Raw genomic sequence first — 20,618 nt, 5'->3', positions numbered from 1 at the left:
GGTGAGGTGAGGGAGGAAAGAAAAGAGAAAGGAAAAGAGTACAAAAAGAAAAGGCAGCGAGTATCAGGAGTGGTCAACTAACTCGATTGCATATGACAATCCAAGAATTTCCAAGGAGAAGATGGAGGATATGATTGAAGAGACAGTCTAGAAATACGTTTTTCAAAAGCATACGATTCATATTTATTATAAAGGCATAATGAATTCCACCAAAAGGTATAGTCCAATGAGGAGGCTGATTTCCAATTCTTAAGGATATGCATAATAGCTGTTACTATCATAGCATCAATCAATTTTGAAGGGTAGTCAAGAGTGAACAAAACACGGATGTTGCGATCGTATAATAATCATATCAAAAGATAAATTGCAGGTACAGGATGTGACATCCTGTATAGTGGTCCAAACTCGGGACCATAAGGGTTAAACAGATTTACAGTGAAAAAGCATATGATCTAGTGTACCATCCGCTTGGAGACAATGCCAACATTTGGGATCCGGTCCGAGTTTGGCCTTCCATATACGGAATGGAGTCCAAACAGCATGCCACATAACATAAAACATAGATTGTGAAATTATAGAAGACATCAAAGGTCTGTTGGTCTTTGTCCATAAAAATTCCCAATCAATGTCTTGTAGCAGCGTAGATAGCATGTTTTCCCAGTGTTTCATGGATTGAGGGGAGAATGGGTAGTGATGATCTCACAGAATATGATAAAAGATAGAAGTAGCTTTACAACCAGAGAGAACTAAATTGCTCCAGCGTTGAACAGTATTTAACGAGGCAGTGTCATCAAGGTGGTAGATATTACAGAAATCAGAAGAAGCCATTAAGAGTGACATTGTTGAATAGCTGGATATTGAGTACATAGTGAGGAAAAAGGTAAAGGTAATTTTGAAGACAGCAATTGATTTATTGTCCAAATACTCCTTCAATTGTTTAGGAAAGTTTAGCGTACTCAAAACATAGATAGGGTATGGAGAACATATGAAATGTTCCATTTCTAGCCACGGGGGAGGGTCAGAAGTGAGGTCCTTTTGGAACCAATGAGCCCCATATTTGGCAAGAGAAGCAATATGGTATAAATGAAAATCAGGAAGATTCATACCTCCGCAAGCTTTGGAGGCTATTAGTTTTGTAAGAGCTATGCGAGGTTTTTTGTTGTTCCACATAAACCCAGAAAGTTTAGTAGAGATCCAATGAAATAGGGATTTGTTACACTGCGAGGGAAGCATGGATAAAATATAGATAACCCGAGATGCCAAAGTCATTTTAATGGATGCGATTCTTCCCCACCATGATAAGTAGAGGGGAGACCATTTAGAAGTTGCCTGTGTTATCAGTCTTTTTATTTTAGACACATTGAGATCCATGACATAATAATAATAATAATAATAACTTTATTTTTCTATACCGCCGTAGTCAGGTGACTTCTAGGCGGTTTACATTGTAAGAAGGCTGGACATTCAGCGAATAACAAAAGGACTCAATACAATACAGTAGGTCAACATACAATACAATACAATGAGTCTGTATACAATACAGTACCGTACAATACTACTAGTTTAAATACAGTACAATATAATAAGTCTGAATACTATAAGTCTAAGTACAATACAGTACCTGAGATTAAATACAGTACCATACAATAATTCTCAATATGATGCAATCGTGTAGAAGGGGAAAGTTACATATAGATTGGGATCCATGGGTCATGAGTATCTGAGTATATCTTTAGAATTTCCATTTGAATTGGAGTTCTATGGGTAGCGAATAACTGAATATATGAGGAGCATCTTGAGAGAAGAAGAAAGATGTTTACAGGGAGGGGAGTCCTAGTGAAGGGAGGGGACAGATTTATTCAGTGAATTTTGCGAATAGGGCGGTTTTGATCGATTTGCGGAATGCATTGTAAGACAGATTGGGTTTGTTTATGTAGTTTATCAGCCAGACTTGCTGTCTGTTCGCTTGGAACTTAAAGGTTCTGTCCAGGAATGATTTGTATCTGCAGCCAGACATCTTAGGGTATGCAAAGATGTTTTTGGGAAGGGTCTTTATGAATCTAGATACCCAGATACTTAATGGCTTCATAAGACTATTTAAATGGAAAATGAGATATATCTGAAAGGGTTATGTTATCATTTAAAGGAAAAATTTCGGATTTTTCCCAGTTAACCATATATCCCGAGAGCAGAGAATATTCAGTGATTATGTCAATAAAAGCAGGAAAAGAGTTTGGAGGGTCTCTAATAAAGAAGAGTACGTCATCGGCATATGCAGCAAGTTTGATTTGCCTGGAAAATGAAGTGATGCCCTTGACAGCTGTACATTGACGAATTGCAATTAAAAGAGGTTCAAACGCTAAATTAAATAATAAGGGAGAAAGGGGACATCCTTGCCGAGTACCTCTATGTAATGAAAATTTATTAGAAAGAGTTATTGATCAGTATACGAGAAGATGGTTGCCAGTATATCATTTTGATCCAGTCGGTAAAGTAAGATCTGAAATTATACCAATGAAGAACCCGTAGCAGGCCACTCGACTCGATCAAAGGCTTTTTCGGCATCAATGGCCAGACCTACCACCGGATCCCGTAAGGACTTAGCATGCACATTGATAAGATGGAAAAGTCTTAGATTATCTCCAATGTAGCGATTCTTTACAAAACCAATTTGATCTTTATACATAAGAGAAGAAATTACTTTGTTGAGTCTCAGGGAGAGGATTTTGGCCAAAATATTATAATCTAAATTTAGAAGGGAAATAGGTCTAAAGTTTTTAACTAGAGTGGGATCCCTGTCTGGTTTAGAAAAAACTACTATGGTGGCATCTGCAAAATTAAATTGTTTTTCAGGAGATTGATGTAGAAAGTTATAATAGTTAAGCAGATGTGGGGCTAGGAGATTGTGAAATTGTTTATAGAATTTGTTAGTGAATCCGTCGGGTCCAGGTGTTTTGTTATTAGCCAAGGAGGAAATTGCTACTGCAATTTCTGAAGAGGAGATGGGACTGTCCAATTCTGCCCTGGAAGAGTCAGTCAGCTATATCCGAATCCGATGAGGAAAGTTCAGATTTATACAGAGAGGTGTAGAATTGTTCGAATTGAGTGGAAATTAATTCATTGGTCGTGACATTTTGACCTAAAGAGTTTTGAATATAAGAAATATGGAGTTTCTTTGGTTTTATCTTTAGATACCAGGCTAAAGGTTTGCCCATGATGTTGTCGCCCATATAATGGCCATATATGAGAGGATAGAATTATATTCGTATTTAAGTCTTAGAATTTGCTGATAAAGGGAGGAGTCATTAATATGAGTGGACATGTGATTTAGTTCTAGCTGCTTGATGGATTGTTCCAAGTCTTTTTCTTTTTGTAATTGGAGTTTCTTTTTCCAAGACGAGAGTTTAATCAATTCTCCTCTAAGGGAGGCTTGTATGCCTCCCAAATAATAGAAGGGCAAACATCAGGATCTTTGGAATTTAAATCAAAGAATTCAATTGTAAATGTTTTGATTTTTTCCAGAAATTTCTTCATCAAGAAGTACATGATTATTTAGTCTCCACGACGGGGTACCAGATAACACAAGTGGGATAGTAAGGTGGAGAGATATTGCTGCATGGTCAATGAGGGTAATCGGATGAATGAGACCATTAATCAATTTGTGAGTTAAAGAGGAAGAAATAAGAAAAAAGTCAATTCTGGAGTATGTATTATGAGGAGGAGAGTAATGTGAATATTCTCTGCCCTTCGGGTTTAATAGTCTCCATGGGTCAATAAGAGAGAAGTTATCTTTGAGACTAAGCAGTTCTAAGAAGGATTTAGATTTAGACGGTTTACAGGAGGATGATCTATCCAGATAAACATCTTGTATTTGATTGAAGTCACCCCCTATGATCAAGGAATCAGAACCAAAATGGATTGTATTTCTCTGAAAAATTCTGGGTGGTCTAGAACAGGAGCATATATGTATAGAAAAATAAATCTAGCTGAGTGCAACACAACATGAACCAGGCACCATCTTCCCTCTGCATCTCTTTTATGAGATAGAATTGAAATAGGTAGTTTATTACTAAAAAGAATGGAGACAACATTCTTTTTACGGTGAGTTGCTGGGGAAAAAAAGTGTTAAGAATATCCCTTTATGCTCAGTTTGGATGCGGCAGCAGAGGGAAGATGCGTTTCCTGAAGTAAAATGACATCTGGGCGCTTACCAGTAATGTATTGAGAGATCTCCTTCCACTTAATGGGATGATTTAGCCCATTAACATTGTGAGATATGATATGTAAATCAGCCATTATCTAAAATACAGACAAAGATATTGAACAACTTGGAAAAAAGGAACAGACCTTTATAGGGAAGACCACTCCTGTAGACTAGAAAAGATGAAATAAAATATAAAGGAAAGACAGATAAGTCATATATAATAGCACAAAGCATGGTGAATAAAATAGTCAGGCTATCTTGCAAATGCAACAAACAATATGTGGGTGCACCTGTATAAGCAGGTGAGAAACCCAGAGAGTATCAGAATAATGCTCCACACCTATATAAACAGATAATATATAAGGAACTTCAGGTGAATGAGTGAGAAAGCCCTGTAATATAAAAATTAGAGCATACAACCTAAATAGAGTCAATGCATTCTCAGAGATTCGAGGAAGGAGGTAAGCTCCTCAGGATCAGAATACGAGGTGGTACGATTGTTATGTGTCACCTTCATCCTGGCAGGGTACATGAGGCCATATTTCACGCCATTATGCTTCAACTCTTGGCGGTGCGCTAGAAACTCTTTCCGTTTCAGCGCGGTGGATTTGGCCAAATCTGGGACAATGAAAAACTTCCTGTCTTGGTGAAGTAGTTGAGGGTGAGATTTTGCAGCGGTGATGATTTGAAGCGCATGCTGGAAGCGTAGGAGTTTCGCCACTGTGGGCCGTGCCGTAGTCAGATACGGAGAAGGCTTATAGGGCACGTGATGCGCCCATTCTATTTCAAGTGGGATGGAGAACGTGAGGCCCAGTGCTTTTGGTAGAAAATTGGACAGGAAAGCAGCCATATCAGAGCCTTCCGATTTTTCCAGCAAGCCGATGATTCTAATGCTACTTCTCCTGCTACGATTGGATAGATCTTCCAAATCTCTTTGAAGGGAGGTTATTAGTTTGTCATGTTTGTCAACCAAGGAGATTTTTGATTGTAGCGATGTGGTCTTTTCTTCAAGCGCATCAATGCGGTGTCTAGCATCTACAAATTGTGCATTGAGAGATTCAATCTTTACCCGCAGTAGTTTAGTTTCTTTGACTTGCTCTTGCATGATTTGTTTGAAGGAGCGTATTTCCTTGATTAGAATATCGAGTTGCGAGTCATCATGCTTGGACGCCATCTTGTCTGGCGAGCCTGGATCAGTTTTGGGCATTTTTCCACCTAGAGGGGCAGTCAAAGTCGGGTCCCCTTTGTTGGTTTTTGGAGGAGTCATCCAGCTGAATAAAAGTCAGCGAATTGAGTCATCGGGGATAAATTGTTCGCCTGAATGAACCGCAATGAGCTTTAAATAGGTGTCGGTGTGGAGGAGCGATTACCCCATGCGTCTGATCACCTTGCTTGTCAGGCTCCACCCCCAAAGTACAAAGTATTAAATCCCTATCATATTCCAAGCCGTCAGTATAAGAGTAGTTCTTTCAGTAATTATTTCCAAGGAATTCTCCAGAAAATTTGTTAGATTCATTTCACTACCAACCCCTCCAGCTGTCTCAGTGGGGATAAAACTTCCCAATGGTTAGATATTGAGCTCTCTAAATAGGTGATAAATTCTCTGTTGGAATCATCAATATCTCTCTGTATCTCCAGATCATTTCAACAGCTGATACAACCGGAGATTTTGGAAAGTTTAACATTTTCAAGCCTTCATTCTGAGATAAGGACACCCAAGAGCCCAGAACTGTAAACATCTAATCTAATCTAATCCTTAGGTTTGTATACCGCATCTTCTCCACGTTCGTAGAGCTCGGCACGGTTTACACGAGATGAAATAGGAAGGAACTACAATAACGGGTTAGGGGTCAAAGCATGAAGAATAATTAGAGGATTTGGGATGCCAGATAAGAAGAGTTTATGAGGACTTGGGATACCAAAGTTGGAGAGAGACTTACATTTTTGAGAAAAGCCAGGTTTTCAGATGTTTGCGGAAAACTTGGAGAGAGCTCAAGTTCCGAAGAGGGAAGGTAAGGTTGTTCCAGAGCTCAGTGATTTTGAAGGGGAGGGAGGTTCCTAGCTTTCCTGTATGGGAAATGCCTTTTAGCGAGGGGAAGGAAGTTTTAATTTGTGGGAGGGTCTGGTGGTATTAGGGTTTGAAAAATTCCAAGAAAGAGGGATAAAGGGAGGGATGATACCGTATAGGATCTTGAAAGCTAGACAGGCACATTTAAAATGAACCCTGGCGATTATTGGAAGCCAGTGAAGTTTAGACAGGAGCGGAGAGACATGATCAAATTTACTTTTAGCGAAGATGAGCTTGGCTGCGGCATTCTGAATCTGCTGAAGTCTCTGAAGGTTTTTCTTAGTTAGGCTTTTCTTAGTTAGGCTTAAGTAGATAGAGTTGCAGTAGTCTAATCTGGAAAGGATGATGGATTGGACAAGGAGGGTAAAATGGTTTTGATGGAAGCAGGATCTAACTTTCCTCAGCATATGAAGGCTGAAAAAGATTTTTTTTACCAAGGATTGGAGGTGGTCGTTGAAGGACAATGTGGAATCAATGATGACACCCAGAACATTGCTCGAGAACTCAAGCTTCAGAGTGGAGCCAGAGGGTAGTGGGATGGAGGTGGGTAGTTGGTCTAGTTTTGGGTCGAGCCAAAGAAGTCTTGTTTTGGACTCGTTTAGCTTCATTTGCACAGTGTGGGCCCAAGATTGTAGATTCATTATACAAGAGGATATGTTTTTAGACAGGTTGGTGAGGTTCGAATCGGTCTCGAGGAGGACAAGGATGTCATCAGCATAAGTGTAAATTGTTTCAAGGGGGGATAGAAGGAGGAGTTTGAGGGAGGTCATGTAGATGTTGAAAAGGATAGGAGATAGGGGAGAACCTTGCGGGACTCCACAATTCGGTTTCCAGGGGGATGATGAGGTGCCATTCATGTTGACAGTATAAGAACGAGAGCGGAGGAATTTTGAGAACCAGTCTAGAACTGTGGAGTTAATGCCTATCTCAGAGAGTTGGTAAACAAGAATATCATGATGGACAACGTCGAAGGCAGCGGAAAGGTCAAATTGTAGGAGGATGGCAAACTTGTTTCGAGAGTGAAACTGATGAACCTTTGAGATCAGGGAGGACAGTAGGGATTTGGTGCTGAAGTTGGGACGAAAGCCATATTGATAGGGTTGGAGAATAGAGACTCTCTCCAAGTATGAAGAGTGTTGGGTAGAATGATGGACTCTAGCATCTTGGTTAGGAGAGGGATATTTGCAATTGGGCGATAGCTGGATGGTTTGGAGGGATCAAGGCAGGGCTGTGGAGTTGGTAGATAAATGTTCCGACTCCGACTCCTCAGTTTTTTGTACTTCAGACTCCGACTCCGACTCCAGGTACCCGAAATTTCCTCCGACTCAGACTCCTCTACTCCGACTCCACAGCACTGGTTAATTTTCAGATCGTTAAAATAGAATGTCAAGTTGAGAGAAATGAGCATTTTCGACACCACCTTCTTTTTGCTTTTAATCAAGGTTCTAAGGCCACAGAAGCTGCTCACAACATTTGTGCTGTGTATATAGTGGGTGCTATAGCTGAAAGAATCGCTCGAGATTGGTATGCAAAGTTCAAAAATGGAGTTGGTAGATAAATGTTCCGACTCCGACTCCTCAGTTTTTTGTACTTCTCTTGACTCCAGGTGCTCGAAATTTCCTCCGACTCCGACTCCTCGACTCCTGAGCCCTGGGTCAAGGTCAGATTTTTTCAGTAGAGGGGTCAAGGCAATATGACCCATTTCTGGGGAGAAAAGACCCGAATGAAGGGCGGAGGTTGGTGATAGAAGAGATGGCCTGTGCGGGAATATTCTCGTATAGATAGGAGGGGAATGGGTCCAAGGAACAATTACAGGATTTCAGTTTGACACAGAGTTTGAGGATCTGGGATTCTGATACGTGCTCAAAAGTAGTCCAGGATCTATCAGCTGGGATAGGGTTGGAGACCGTTAGGTTGGGAATGGAGTCAGCGGGCACCAGGGAATTGTAGGAGACCGAGGGAGGGAAAGAGCATCTCAAGATAGACTTTATCGTTAAAGAATTTTGCTAGAGCGTCGGCTGAGGGAGAAGAGGGGAGTAGGGTGGGGTCTCTTTTGGAGGTTAGGGAGCGCCAGATGTAGAATAGAGTACTACTCTGATTGTTGGATCTGGATATTTTGTCACCGTAGTTCTTTCTTGCTTTTTTTAGCGCTGTATTGTACAGCTTAATATTGACTCTCCAGGACTGTCTGTCTATGGGATATTTAGATTTTTTCCAAATGCGTTCCAGAGCTCGACATTTTTGTTTTAGTTCTCTGTGGTATGGGAGGTACCAAGGGGCCTTGTGGGGGTAGGAGATGGATTTAGTGGAGAGAGGGGCGAGGGAGTGGTCAGACCAGGGGACATGTTCCCAGCGAGTGTTGTCAACTGATGTTTTGTGAGAGGTGAGATCGAGGAAGCTAATGAGGTCTAGTGTGTGCCCCTTTTCATGGGTTGGGGATGGTGCAGGGGGGGAGGCCCAGGGAGGTGAGGAAGCTAATAAATTCAGTCGTATCCTTGTTGGTGGTGTTGTCTAGGTGGAGATTGATGTCCCCAATGATCAATAATATTTGAAACTTGAGGAAGGCGTGTTATAGTTTCGAGGACAAGTTTGGCGGAATTGTTCCAAGGGGTAGGTGGGCGATATAGAAGTAGGATGCCCAGTGGGTGAGGGTGAAGTTCATCGTTGACAGAGGCTAGCATATATTCTAGTGAGGTAATATAATAATAATACCCTTAGCGCACATGCGCACTTCAATTTTTGTGGCTCCGAGCATCTGTCCCTCTGTGGTCAGCAGAGAAATGTTGCAGAGTGTGGCGCGTGCGCACATTGGGAGCCGACATCAAGGAGAGAAGGAGGTGGCAGCGGCGACCGAACCACGGAGCTAGGGGAGGGAAGGCCACAACTACTGCCGCTCCGTGGTCACACAGCCTTCTCCTCTGCCTCCACTCTCCCCTCTGGGTGAATTTCCGGGTCAAGGATGAGGATTTGTTGGAGGCTGGTGGCGCTGCCGCAGAGGGGGTGGGATGGGCTGGGGGAGCGATCAAAGGAAGGGGAGCGGAGCACAGGCAGGGAACGGGAGAGAGGGAAGGAAAGAGACAGACATGACAGCGGCCAAGGAGAGAGAGAAAGAGATAGAAAGATAGACAGTGGCCAAAGAGAGAGAGAGACAGAAAGACACACAGGCAGCAGCCAAGGAAAGAGAGAGAGAGAAAGAGACAGAAAGGCACATAAACAGCGGCCAAGGAAAGAGAGAAAAGACAGAAACATACACAGACAGAAGCCAAGGAGAGAAAGAGATAGAAAGACAAACAGACACACAGAGCGACAGAGGGAGACACACAGAAAGACAGCGGCCAAGGAGAGAGGGAGAGACAGAAAGACAGGCAGACAGTGGCCAAGGAGACAGAGAGACAGAAAGACACAGAGACAGTGGTCAAGTAGAGACACAGAAAGAAAGACAGACAGTGGCCAAAGAGAAAAAGAGAGAGAGAGAGAGAGAGAGAGAGAGAGACAGAAAGAAAGACAGTGGCCAATGAGAGAGAGAGACAAAGAAAGACAGACAGACACATCTATTCTAGCACCCGTTAATGTAACGGGCTTAAAGACTAGTTAGATATATTCAGTTATCAAACTTTAAGCAAAAAGTGAAAGAGGTTGAGTTTCCATAGAGACGCTACAACTCTAGAATAGATGACAGATATTTAGACCAAAATGCCTGTGCTATACCTTAAAATACTATCATCTAGGACAGTATTTCTCAACATGTGGTATGCGGGCTGCCTGTTGGGGTATGTGTACTGGTTGCCACCCGAGATCTCTCCCTGCATGCTCCCCATTGAAGCCGCTGCCAATTTCTCCCTGCCACCTGATACGCTACATCCACTCTCCCCCGGTCCGCCCCCCACTGCCCAACATGCTCCATCCAATCATCCCCCACTGCTGGGTAAGGAAGGGTCAGGCGCATGCAGCGATTGCACATCGCTGGCACACAAGCTTTCCCCCCCCCCCAGCGACATCAATTTTGATGTCGAAGAGAAGGTTTCAGTCCAGCCAAGCAGCGATTGGATGGAACGTGTCAGTGGCAGCGGCGGGCTGGGGATGGATGTAACGTGTCGGGTGGCAGGGAGGAATCAGCGGCGGCTTCAGCTAGGGGCAGGCAGGCTTTGGCATGGGTCAGCTTCGGAGGTGGGAAGAAGGGGGTGTGACAAAGGCAGTGGGGGGAGGGGCACAAACTCGGGACAAAGAAGGAAGGGAGGGGGTATGAAGTGGGACACGAGGGAGGGAGGGAATAGAAAGGGACAATTGTTGGGCTTGAGTGTGCGAGAGGGAAAGAGATGGCGCACGTGGGGGAAAGGAAGAGGAAAATTGGGCATAGAGAGAGAAAGAAGTGAGATAGAGATGCATGGGGAATAGAAGGATGAGAGGGAGAAATGTTGGATATGGTGGTGGAGAGGGAACAGAAGGATAGATTGAAGGGGATGCAAGGGGGAGGAATATTAGGCATAGTGATGGAGGGAGAAATGTGGCATGGTGTTGGAGAAGGGTGAAAAATACTGCATATGATCTGGGGGATGAGAGATGAAGAAAAGCTGGATTCATGGAGGGACAGAATGAGATGTTGGTTGGGGAATGGAATGAAGTCCGGAGGAGAGGAAGCATGCAGTAGGAAGAAAGGAAAGAAGGAAAACAGAAAGGAGGAAGGAAAGAAATATTGGATGCACAATCAGAAGGAAGTGCAACCAAACACTAAATAAATATTGGATGCATAGTCAGAAGGAAGTGCAACCAGACTCATGAAATCATCATACAAAGGTAGGAAAAATGATTTTATTTTCAATTTAGTGATCAAAATGTGTCAGTTTAGAGAATTTATATTTTTCTATAGTTGTTACTGAGGTGACATTGCATATTTTAAAGTCTACTGCCTTGGATCTCTTGGAAAACCTCCCCCGAATATAAATGATAATTAAGAATATAAGAACACTAGTCTTTAAGCCTGTTACATTAACGGGTGCTAGAATAGATGTGTGTATCTGTCTTTCTTTCTCTCTCTCTCCTTGGCCACTGTGTCTTTTTTTTTTTTTTTTTAGCATACCCCTCCTCCTAAAGCAGCCCCCTTTCCCTCTCTCCCTGGCCCCCTGTTGTGCCATGCCTGCCTGCTCTGTGGCCCCCTTCTGTTCCCCCCTCCCAGAGCAAAGCATGATTGCTGCCTACCCCCCAGCACAGCCATCCCCCCAAAGCAGGCCCCTTTCCCTCTCCCCCTGGCCCCCTGTTGTGCCATGCCTGTCTGCTCCTTGGCTCCCTTCTGTTCCCCCCTCCCAGAGCAAAGCAAGTTTGCTGTCTGCCCCCAGCACACCCCTCTCCCTAAAGCAGCCCCCTTTCCCTCTCCCCCTGGCCCAAGTGAGTGGTTAGAGCTATAGCCTCAGCACCCTGAGGTTGTGGGTTCAAATCCCACGCTGCCCCTTGTGACTCTGGGAAAGTCATTTAATCCCCCCATTGCCCCAGGTACATTAGTTTTTTAAAATTTATTTATTCAATTTTCTATGCCTTTCTCCCAAGAGAGCTCAGAACGGTTTACATGAATATATTCATAGATTGTAAACCCATCAGGACAGATAGGGAAAATACCCTCCCCTGCCCATCTCCTGCTCTTCAGCATCATTAAATGGAATGTAAGACATCAACACTCCCCACCCCCACCAAAAAAAAAAAAATCTGCTATGGCTCAGTAACCCAACTAAGGATTACATTTCTTATATTGAAGCTGTTTGTCCTGGGTGGTGTCCTGGGATAGCTGGTCCTTAACACAGCTATCTGGTCTCAAGGATCCTTGCAAATTAAACTCTGTACTGATGTCCCCTTGTGCCACTGGGATGTAACTCACAATTACTATCCTCCTTTCACTCTAACTTGTCCCAAGTTTTCCGGGTCCCTTAGTCCCTTGTCGCCTCCCCCTTCCCGCGGTCCCGACAAACCTCTCGCCTCTAGCAGCAGCTGCAACACTCTAAACACGCTGCTTCGCGGCCTTCTACTGCCCTGATTTGCTCTGCCGCGTCTCTGATGATGTCATCAGGGATGCGGCAGAGCAAATCAGGGCAGTAGAAGGGCGCAAAGCGTGTGTAGAATGCTGCGGCCGCTGCTAGAGGCAAGAGATTTGTCAGGACCGCGGGAAGGGGGGGCGGCAAGGGATTAAGGGTAGCGACCAGACCGCGTGAAGGGAGGGTTGGATGGGGGTTTGGGTGCGCCGTGGGGGAAGGGGGCGACGATGACGATCTGCCTTACACGCGCGTGCCTGAAACCGACTCTTCCTGGCAGCCGTCGCTTGGGCCTGAAACCGAAAGCCAAGGGCGTCCTGGAGTCCTTTGTAGCGCATGTGCACTCTTGCCACCACAGCCCGATAGATCAGGGATCAGGGAAGCACGCGGTGAGAGTTTGCATGCGCGCATAGCATTTTATTATATAGATAAGTAGTGCCTCTGCTGAGTCAGACCAGAGGTCCATCATGTCCAGCAGTCCTCTCACGCGATGGCCCATCAGGTCCAGGATCTGTATAGAATCCTCTATCTATACTCTTCTAACCCTTTTCTTTCAGGAAATTATCTACCGTACTCTGTCCTATCACACCCTCTGGAAGCGCATTCCAGGTGTCCACCACCCTTTGGGTGAAGAAGAACTTCCTAGCATTGGTTCTGAATCCGTCCCCTTTTAACATTTTCTCTGTGTACAGTGTGCTTTGTTTTTATATTTTTGTGGTTATCATTATGTATTAATAAGATTATATTGTGTGTATATGAAAAATGGATAGAAGAAATTGCATTACAATTAGTACTGTTATTATAGGGGTGGAGTTTGGTTAGGTCAGGGGTGGAGCTTGGTTGGGGGTACTTGGATGGTATTTGTTAGGATTAGGGGATACTTGGCTTGAAAGGGTTGAGAAACACTTATCTAGGACAGTGTTTCTCAAGTCAGTCCTGGAGTACTCCCTAGCCAGTCAGGTTTTTAGGATATCCACAATGAATATACGTGGGAAAGATTTGCATATAATGAAGGCAATGTATGCAAATCAATCTCAAGCCTATTCATTGTGGATATCCAGAAAACCTGACTGGCAAGGGGGTACTCTAGGACTGACTTGAGAAACACTGTCCTAGATCAGTGTTTCTAAACCTTTTCAAGCCAAGTACCCCCTAAGCATAACAAATACCATCCAAGTACCCCAATCAAGCTCCTCCCTGACCTAGCCAAACTCCCATAATAATAGTACTAATTGTAATGCAATTTCTTCTATCCATTTTTCATATACACACAATATAATCTTATTAACACTGATCTAGGATACTGTTAATGAGTCACATATTTTTTCTAGTTTCGCTACTAAGCCCACAAGTTATGCAACCTTGGTAGGATTCAAGCCTTTAAAGCAGTCAAAAATGAGGATAGTACTTATTTGTACATATGGACAGCATAGGGCAACTTCATAACAGGGCACTTAGTAACAGAACAGGAAAATTCCTCTTTTTATATAGCCGCATTGCAATCCATGCATCTTTATAAAATACTTGAACAAATCTTGCAGAAATCATGCCTACATTGAAGGCAGAGATATTATGCCTTCTCAAGAGCAGTTGTAAATTTACTGACATACAATATGAATGATCCTCCTGTTTTATAAAATATGAAGGAAAATCAGTACTCTGCACAAACTCTATCATAAGAACATAAGAATTGCCGCTGCTGGGTCAGACCAGTGGTCCATCGTGCCCAGCAGTCCACTCACGTGGCGGCCCTTAGGTCAAAGACCAGTGCCCTAACTGAGACTAGCCTAACCTGTGTACGTTCTGGTTCAGCAGGAACTTGTCTGACTTTATCTTGAATTCCTGGAGGGTGTTTTCCACTTAAAACAGCCTCTGGAAGAGCGTTCCAGTTTTCTACCATTCTCTGGGTGAAGAAGAACTTCCTTATGTTTGTACGGAATCTATCCCCTTTTAGCTTTAGAGAATGCCCTCTCGTTCTCTTTACCTTGGAGAGGTTAACAACCTGTCTCTATCTACTAAGTCTATTCCCTTTATTATCTTGAATGTTTCTATCATGTCCTCTCTATCTCCTCTTTCAAGGGAGAAGAGGCCCAGTGTCTCTAATCTCTCACTGTATGGCAACTCCTCCAGCCCCTCAACCATTTTAGTCGCTCTTCTCTGGACCCTTTCGAGCAGTACCGTGTCCTTCTTTTTATACGGCAACCACTGCTGGACGCAGTCTTCCAGGTGGGGTCGTAACATGGCACGTTACAGCGGCATGATAACTTTCTCCAATCTGCTTGTGATCCCTTTCTTAATCATTCCTAGCATTCTGTTCGCCCTTTTTGCAGCCAGCGCGCATTGCGCGGACGGCTTCATTGACTTGTCGACCAGTACTCCCAAGTCTCTTTCCTAAGGAGTCTCTCCGAGAACCGCACCAGACATCCTATATTCGTATAAGATTTTTATTACCGACATGCATCACTTTACACTTATCCATTTTAAAACTCATCTGCCATGTCGTGTCCCATTTCTCGAGCGTGTTTATGTCACATTGTAGGTCTTTGCAATCCTTCTGCGTCTTCACTACTCTGAATAACTTCGTATCTTCCGCAAATTAAATCACTTCGATCGTCGTACCAATTTCCAGGTTGTTTATAAAAATGTTGAAGAGCACCGAACTCTGCGGCACTCCACTCGTGATGCTTTTCCAGTCTGAGTATCACTCTCTGTTTCCTATCCGCCAACCAGTTTTTAATCCACAAGAGTATTTTACCCTTGATTCTATGGCTCGCAATTTTTCGAAGCAGTCGTTCATGCGGGACCTTGTCGAACGCCTTCTGAAAATCCAGATATACAATGTCGACCGGCTTGCCCTTGTCTATCTGCCTGATTACTCCCTCAAAGAAGTACAGCAAGTTCGTCAAGAAAAATCTTCCCTTGCTGAAGCCGTGCTGGCTGGTTCTCATCAAATCCATCAAGGTGATTCATCAAGGTCCATCAAGGTGATCAATGATGCGGTCCTTTATCAGCGCCTCTACCATATTTTCCAGTACTTAGGTCAGACTCACCAATCTGTAGTTTCCCGGATCTCCCCTTGAACCTTTCTTGAAGATCGACATGACATTAGCCACTTTCCAGTCTTCTGGAATCCTTCCCGATTTGATCGACAGATTGGCTATTAGTTGAAGCAGTTCAACTATAGCCCCTTTCAGTTTCTTGATTACTCTCAGATGGATGCCATCCGGTCCTGGGGATTTATAATTTTTAAGCCTATCAATCTGCCTGCATACCTCTTCTAGACTGACCGCCAACCCTGTCAGTTTCCCGTCCTCATTTCCTGCGTATAGCCTATCAGCGTCCGGTATGTTGTGTATTTCCTCTTTGGTAAATAAAGACGCAAAAAATGTGTTCAGTTTGTCGGCGATGGCTTTGCCCTCCTTTAGCACTCCCTTTATTCCATGGTCAACCAAAGGCCCCACCGCTTCATTCGCGGGTCATTTCCCCTTAATATATCGAAAGAACGGCTTGAAGTTTATCGCCTCCTTGGCTATTTTTTCCTCATAGTCTCTTTTGGCCCTTTTTCCGCCTTGTGGCATCTGCTTTGATGTTGTTTGTGCTTTTTCCAGTTTTCATCCGTTTTTGACCTTTTCCATTCCTTAAACGAAGTCTTCTTGTCTCTGAACGCTTCCTTCACAGCTACAGTGAGCCATGCCGGTTCCTTGTTCTATTTCCTTTTGATCCCTTGGTGATACGTGGTATATATAGATTTTGCGCCTCGGTGACCGTATCCTTAAAAAGGGACCATGCTTGCTCTAGCATTTTTAAAGTGCTTATCCTTTTCTTAATCTTCTTCCCCACCATAAGTCTCATCCCTTCGTAATTCCCTTTTCGGAAGTTCAGTGCTGTGGCCGATTGATGTTTTGCCCCTGTGTCCAGGTCGAAGCGGATAATATTGTGATTACTGCTTCCAAGCATCCCTTCTACTTCTACACCTTGCACTGGTCCTCGTAGTCCATTTAGAATTAAGTCCAGAATTGCATTTCCTCTCGTATTTTCCTTGACAAGTTGATCCAGTAAGCAATCGCCTACAGCATCCAGGAACTTGGTCTCCCTACCGCAGCCGGAGGTGCCTAGGTTCCAGTCTATCCCCAGATAATTGAAGTTACCCATGATAACTGCGTTGCCTCCCTTGCAGTTGCATTTAATCTTGTCCATCATTTCTCCATCAATTTCTTCACTACCCTGGGGGTCGGTAGTATCTTCATTTCCATTCCTTTTGTTCCTGGAATTTTGACCCATTGAGACTATCTTATTTTTCGTTTCTGGCGTGTTCTCTTCGGTAGACTCAATTCCTTCTTTGATGTATAGGGCAAGATCCCCACCTGTTTGAACTACTCTGTTTCTGCGGTATAGCTTGTATCCCGGTAGCACAGTATCCCAGGCGTTTTCCTCGTTCCACCATGTTTCTGTGACGTCGATGATGTCAAGGTTATCTTTTTGTGCCATAGCTTCCAATTCCCCCATCTTATTTCTTAGGCTTCTTGTATTTGTGTACATACACTTGAGTTTGCGGCCTGTTGCTTTCTTGCAATTTCTTCCCTCTTGTGTCCTTTTTGATCCGTCAGGATTTCTATCTTGCCTTTGATCCGGTGAGTCTTCCCCGCTATCTTCCTGCACGATATCCTCTGGGTATACCGGTTCTCGAACTATCGACTCCTGGTCGGCTGTTGGCTTTCCCCTTCTTCCTAGTTTAAAAACTTCTCAATTTCTCTCTTGATGTTACTTGCAAGTAGCCTAGTTCCATCTCCGCTGAGGTGGAGTCCATCCTTCCTGAATAGCTTGCTCTTCCCCCAGAACATCATCCAGTTGGAATCCTTCTTTCTCACACCAGTGCCGCATCCACGTGTTGACTGCTTGCAGCTCCATCTGCCTCTTCTCGTCGGCCCTGGGTACCGGCAGGATCTCCGAGAATGCTATCCTCTGTGTTCTGGTCTTTAGCTTCCTTCCTAGCATCCGGAACTGGTCCTTCAGTACTTTCTGTTGTAGTTCCTGTTGCTCATGTTGTTCGTCCCCATATAGATCACCACTGCCATATCTTCTTCTTCCACGCTGTCGATGATCCTGTCGATGTGGCTCACTGGTAGGCAGGTCACCAGCCAATCCTGTCATCCTCCCGCTATGTGGTGTCGACTTGTCTGATGATGGAGTCACACATGATGATCACGGTCCTCTCTATCTTCTCTTGCCTCTCTAGCCGCAGGTCCATGTTCCTGATGAATGGCCCCCTCTCTTTTTAAGGGGGAGCTCCGTATCTGCTGTGGGTGACGTCGGGGGGGGAGGTGGTGGTCAGAGCTACCTCTCGCTGCAGCCCCTCACCTTCTGCCTCCCCCAATCTCAAGGCAAGCTGGATCTGCGTGCTATTGGCCCCTCCCCTTTTAAGTGGGAGCTCCAGATCTGCTGCGGGTGACGTCAGGGGGTAGGCGGAGCTACCTCTCGCTGCAGCCCCTCACCCTCTGCCTCCTCTGCCCAACTCCTCTTTTCTCCCTTCTGCCTCCTCTGTCTAACTCCTCTTCTCTCCCTTCTGCCTCTCTCCTTGGCCTGACTCTTCTCCTGCCTGCCCTGATCTCAAGGCAAGATGGATCTGCATGCCATTGGCCCCTCCCCTTTTAAGTGGGAGCTCCGGATCTGCTGCGGGTAATGTCATGGGGTAGGCGGAGCTATCTTTTGCCGCAGCCCCTCACCCTCTGCCTCCTCTGCCCAACTCCTCTTCTCTCCCTTCTACCTCTTCTGTCTAACTCCTCTTCTCTCCCTTCTGCCTGTTTCCTCAGCCAGACTCTTCTCCTGCCTGCCCCGATCTCAAGGCAAGCTGGATCCCTGAGCAAGCCTACTGCACATACTTTTAGATGTGTCCTAATTTTATAAAAGCTCACTTATGTGCATAAATCGGCATTGTATGTGTGAAAATGGTTTACAAAATTGCCCTGTAAAAAGACTAGATATGGGATTCAATTCAGTTTAATGACTTCCAACAATACTTCACCCTTCTCCAAAATCTTTTATGCCCTGTTCAAAATGTAAAATATACATGTAGCAGATAATGCTACTTAATGTGAAACAATCTGAATAAGACGCTTCTCCACATCTGCCTTAAAACTCAAGAGACAACCAAGACAGAAAACTTACAATACCGCAGATGGCTGCTCCAGCTGCTTTGAATTTATATTACTGTCTCTAAAACAAAGAGGAGCCACCAACTATATCAGCGAGCAAGGGCAAATGATGCATATGCATGGATTTGGAGCACTTTCAAATCTGACCATATTGAAAAGAACCACACTCTTACAGGATCAAGGTGGTTTTCAATGCCTGTCTTATAAGTATGTCACTTGCTCCCAAATCTGATCTTTGACTGGCTCAATGGCCCAGTGTCTTTTTCACTAATATTGAAGAGAACTGAAAAAGAAAGAAAAAGAAAAAAAAAAGAGCTACCAACCTGAATATCTTTGTATTTGTCTTGTAAATCCATAAGTCGGTGATAAGCTTTAATAGCTTCTGAAAACTCTCCTATATCAGTACTGGTAAGAGTGTAATTTTCCCAAATCTGCCAGTGCTCATAGTTGCATTTGATGGCTTCTTGCAAAGTTCGGAAAGCTTTAGCTCTTTTAAAAATATAAATAATAGATTAGAAACTCTTGTGATTTATACAGAAACTGCATGATATTACAATAGATTCTGGGTTTCCAAAACTCAAACTTTCATTGAATATAAAAGCAGCTTAGAAATATTAGCTATCATTTGACTACAGAGATCTAGGGCTAGATGCACTAAAGATACCGACTCGATTGCTGTTGGCCGATTCTCCAGATTGATGTGCTTTCAAGTTTTCATACAAATGCAACCGATCAATAGCTTAGTGAGTGACTGACACGTGTGCAGAGCCCTAACAGCAGGGGAAGCAGCCTCCTGTCACTGCTTCTTTTTTTTTTAATGACACAGATGTGTGTGTGTGTGTGTGTTACATATGCACAATCTGTCCCAATAAAAAAAAGCCGGCCCTCGCACGCACTAGGTCCCCCCCAGCCACTGACCCCCCTCCAAAACCCACAAAAAATGGCAGGAGGGGTGCCCACTCCTCTCCTGCCACTAGATGCCCCCCCACCCCTCCTGCCATTTTTTTTAGGGTTCAGGGGTGTCCCTCCTGTCATTTTTGGGGGGTTGGGGAGAGCCATGGCATGGGGGTGCTCTGTGTTCGGGGGGAGGACGATGATGACAGTGGCTCGAGTGTGCCTGGCTTCCGGGGGACGGACGTTTGTTGGGAGTCGTTGGGGAGGGCTGTCATCGACATCTAACACACACAAAATATCTGTGCCATTGAAAAAAAAAGAAAAAAAAAACAACAGACAGACCTGTTGGTAACACTGTTGGTAACCTGTTGCTAAAACCCCATTTGGAATAGCCAAATGATGTTAGTGCATCAATTGCTTGGCTATTTTGTATGGGGTTTTAGCTAATTTGCATGGCTGGATTGGAAAATGGGCGATTGAGGGGAAAAACAATGGTGGGCCATTTTGTGCATCGGGTCGGTAACAGCGATCATCGCTAAAGCTGTGAAAACAGGTTTAGTGACGATCGCTGACTTTATTGCATCTAGCCCTAAAAGGTTACTATTTTTAATAAAAGTAACCCTGAAAATTATTAGAACCTCACGGTATAGCGGTATATAAGAAATTAAATGAAAATACTAGTTTCAGCCAATCCCTTCTCTGTTATTCTATAAATCATTATAATCTCCTTCCGTAAGCACTCAGAGGCAGGGTTCAGGATAACGTCCTATGATGCAGGAAAGGGAAGACAGTGATGCTGTTGCCTTCTTACAGATCTGCTTCAGCATTTAATTCAAGTTTTTCCCTTGTTTTGAGGAAAATTGAAGCAAATAAAATCCCAAGATGTCAACTACCTTTTATTCAATGAGTGCTGAGACAGGAATTGCTGCAGCTGGAAATGTGGGAAACTGTCTTAGAACGTAGGAAAAAGAGAGATTTATTTAAAATTTTCTATTTCACTTTCCCTCTTGTTTTGCTTGTTTTAATACTTGCACATTGTTCAAAAAGAGTGGCAGAAAGTGTTGATCCCTGAGGGATACCAGAGACCATATTCTTAAATGATAAACAATTTTTCTTAAGATAAGCTGGAAAAACTGGGATAGTTTGAACTACACATTCTGGTGGGAATCCCTATGTTATACTTATAAAATGGAGCGTGGTATAGCTATACAACAAGGGCCGACTGAAAAATTTTATGGAGGTGTGGGAGCCATTGACTAAATGTGGTAAAGATGAATAATTAA

General features: G+C 43.9%; 1 protein-coding gene across 3 annotated transcripts in view; it reads right to left on the bottom strand.

Annotated features, from left to right (window-relative positions):
• Window positions 1-20,618, bottom strand: part of TTC27 (tetratricopeptide repeat domain 27) — a 677,043-nt gene that overhangs the window by 78,599 nt on the left and 577,826 nt on the right. For all 3 annotated transcript variants that reach the window (XM_033935684.1, XM_033935685.1, XM_033935682.1), the window contains one exon: window positions 18,765-18,930. In XM_033935684.1, coding sequence (XP_033791575.1) covers window positions 18,765-18,930 — 166 coding nt within the window. The remainder of the gene's footprint in view (window positions 1-18,764; window positions 18,931-20,618) is intronic.

This window comes from Geotrypetes seraphini, chromosome 3, assembly GCF_902459505.1.
Source record: "Geotrypetes seraphini chromosome 3, aGeoSer1.1, whole genome shotgun sequence".
NCBI classification, from domain to species: domain Eukaryota; kingdom Metazoa; phylum Chordata; class Amphibia; order Gymnophiona; family Dermophiidae; genus Geotrypetes; species Geotrypetes seraphini.
Note: the sequence above shows the minus strand (reverse complement) of the source record. Positions and strands in the feature narration are given on the sequence as shown.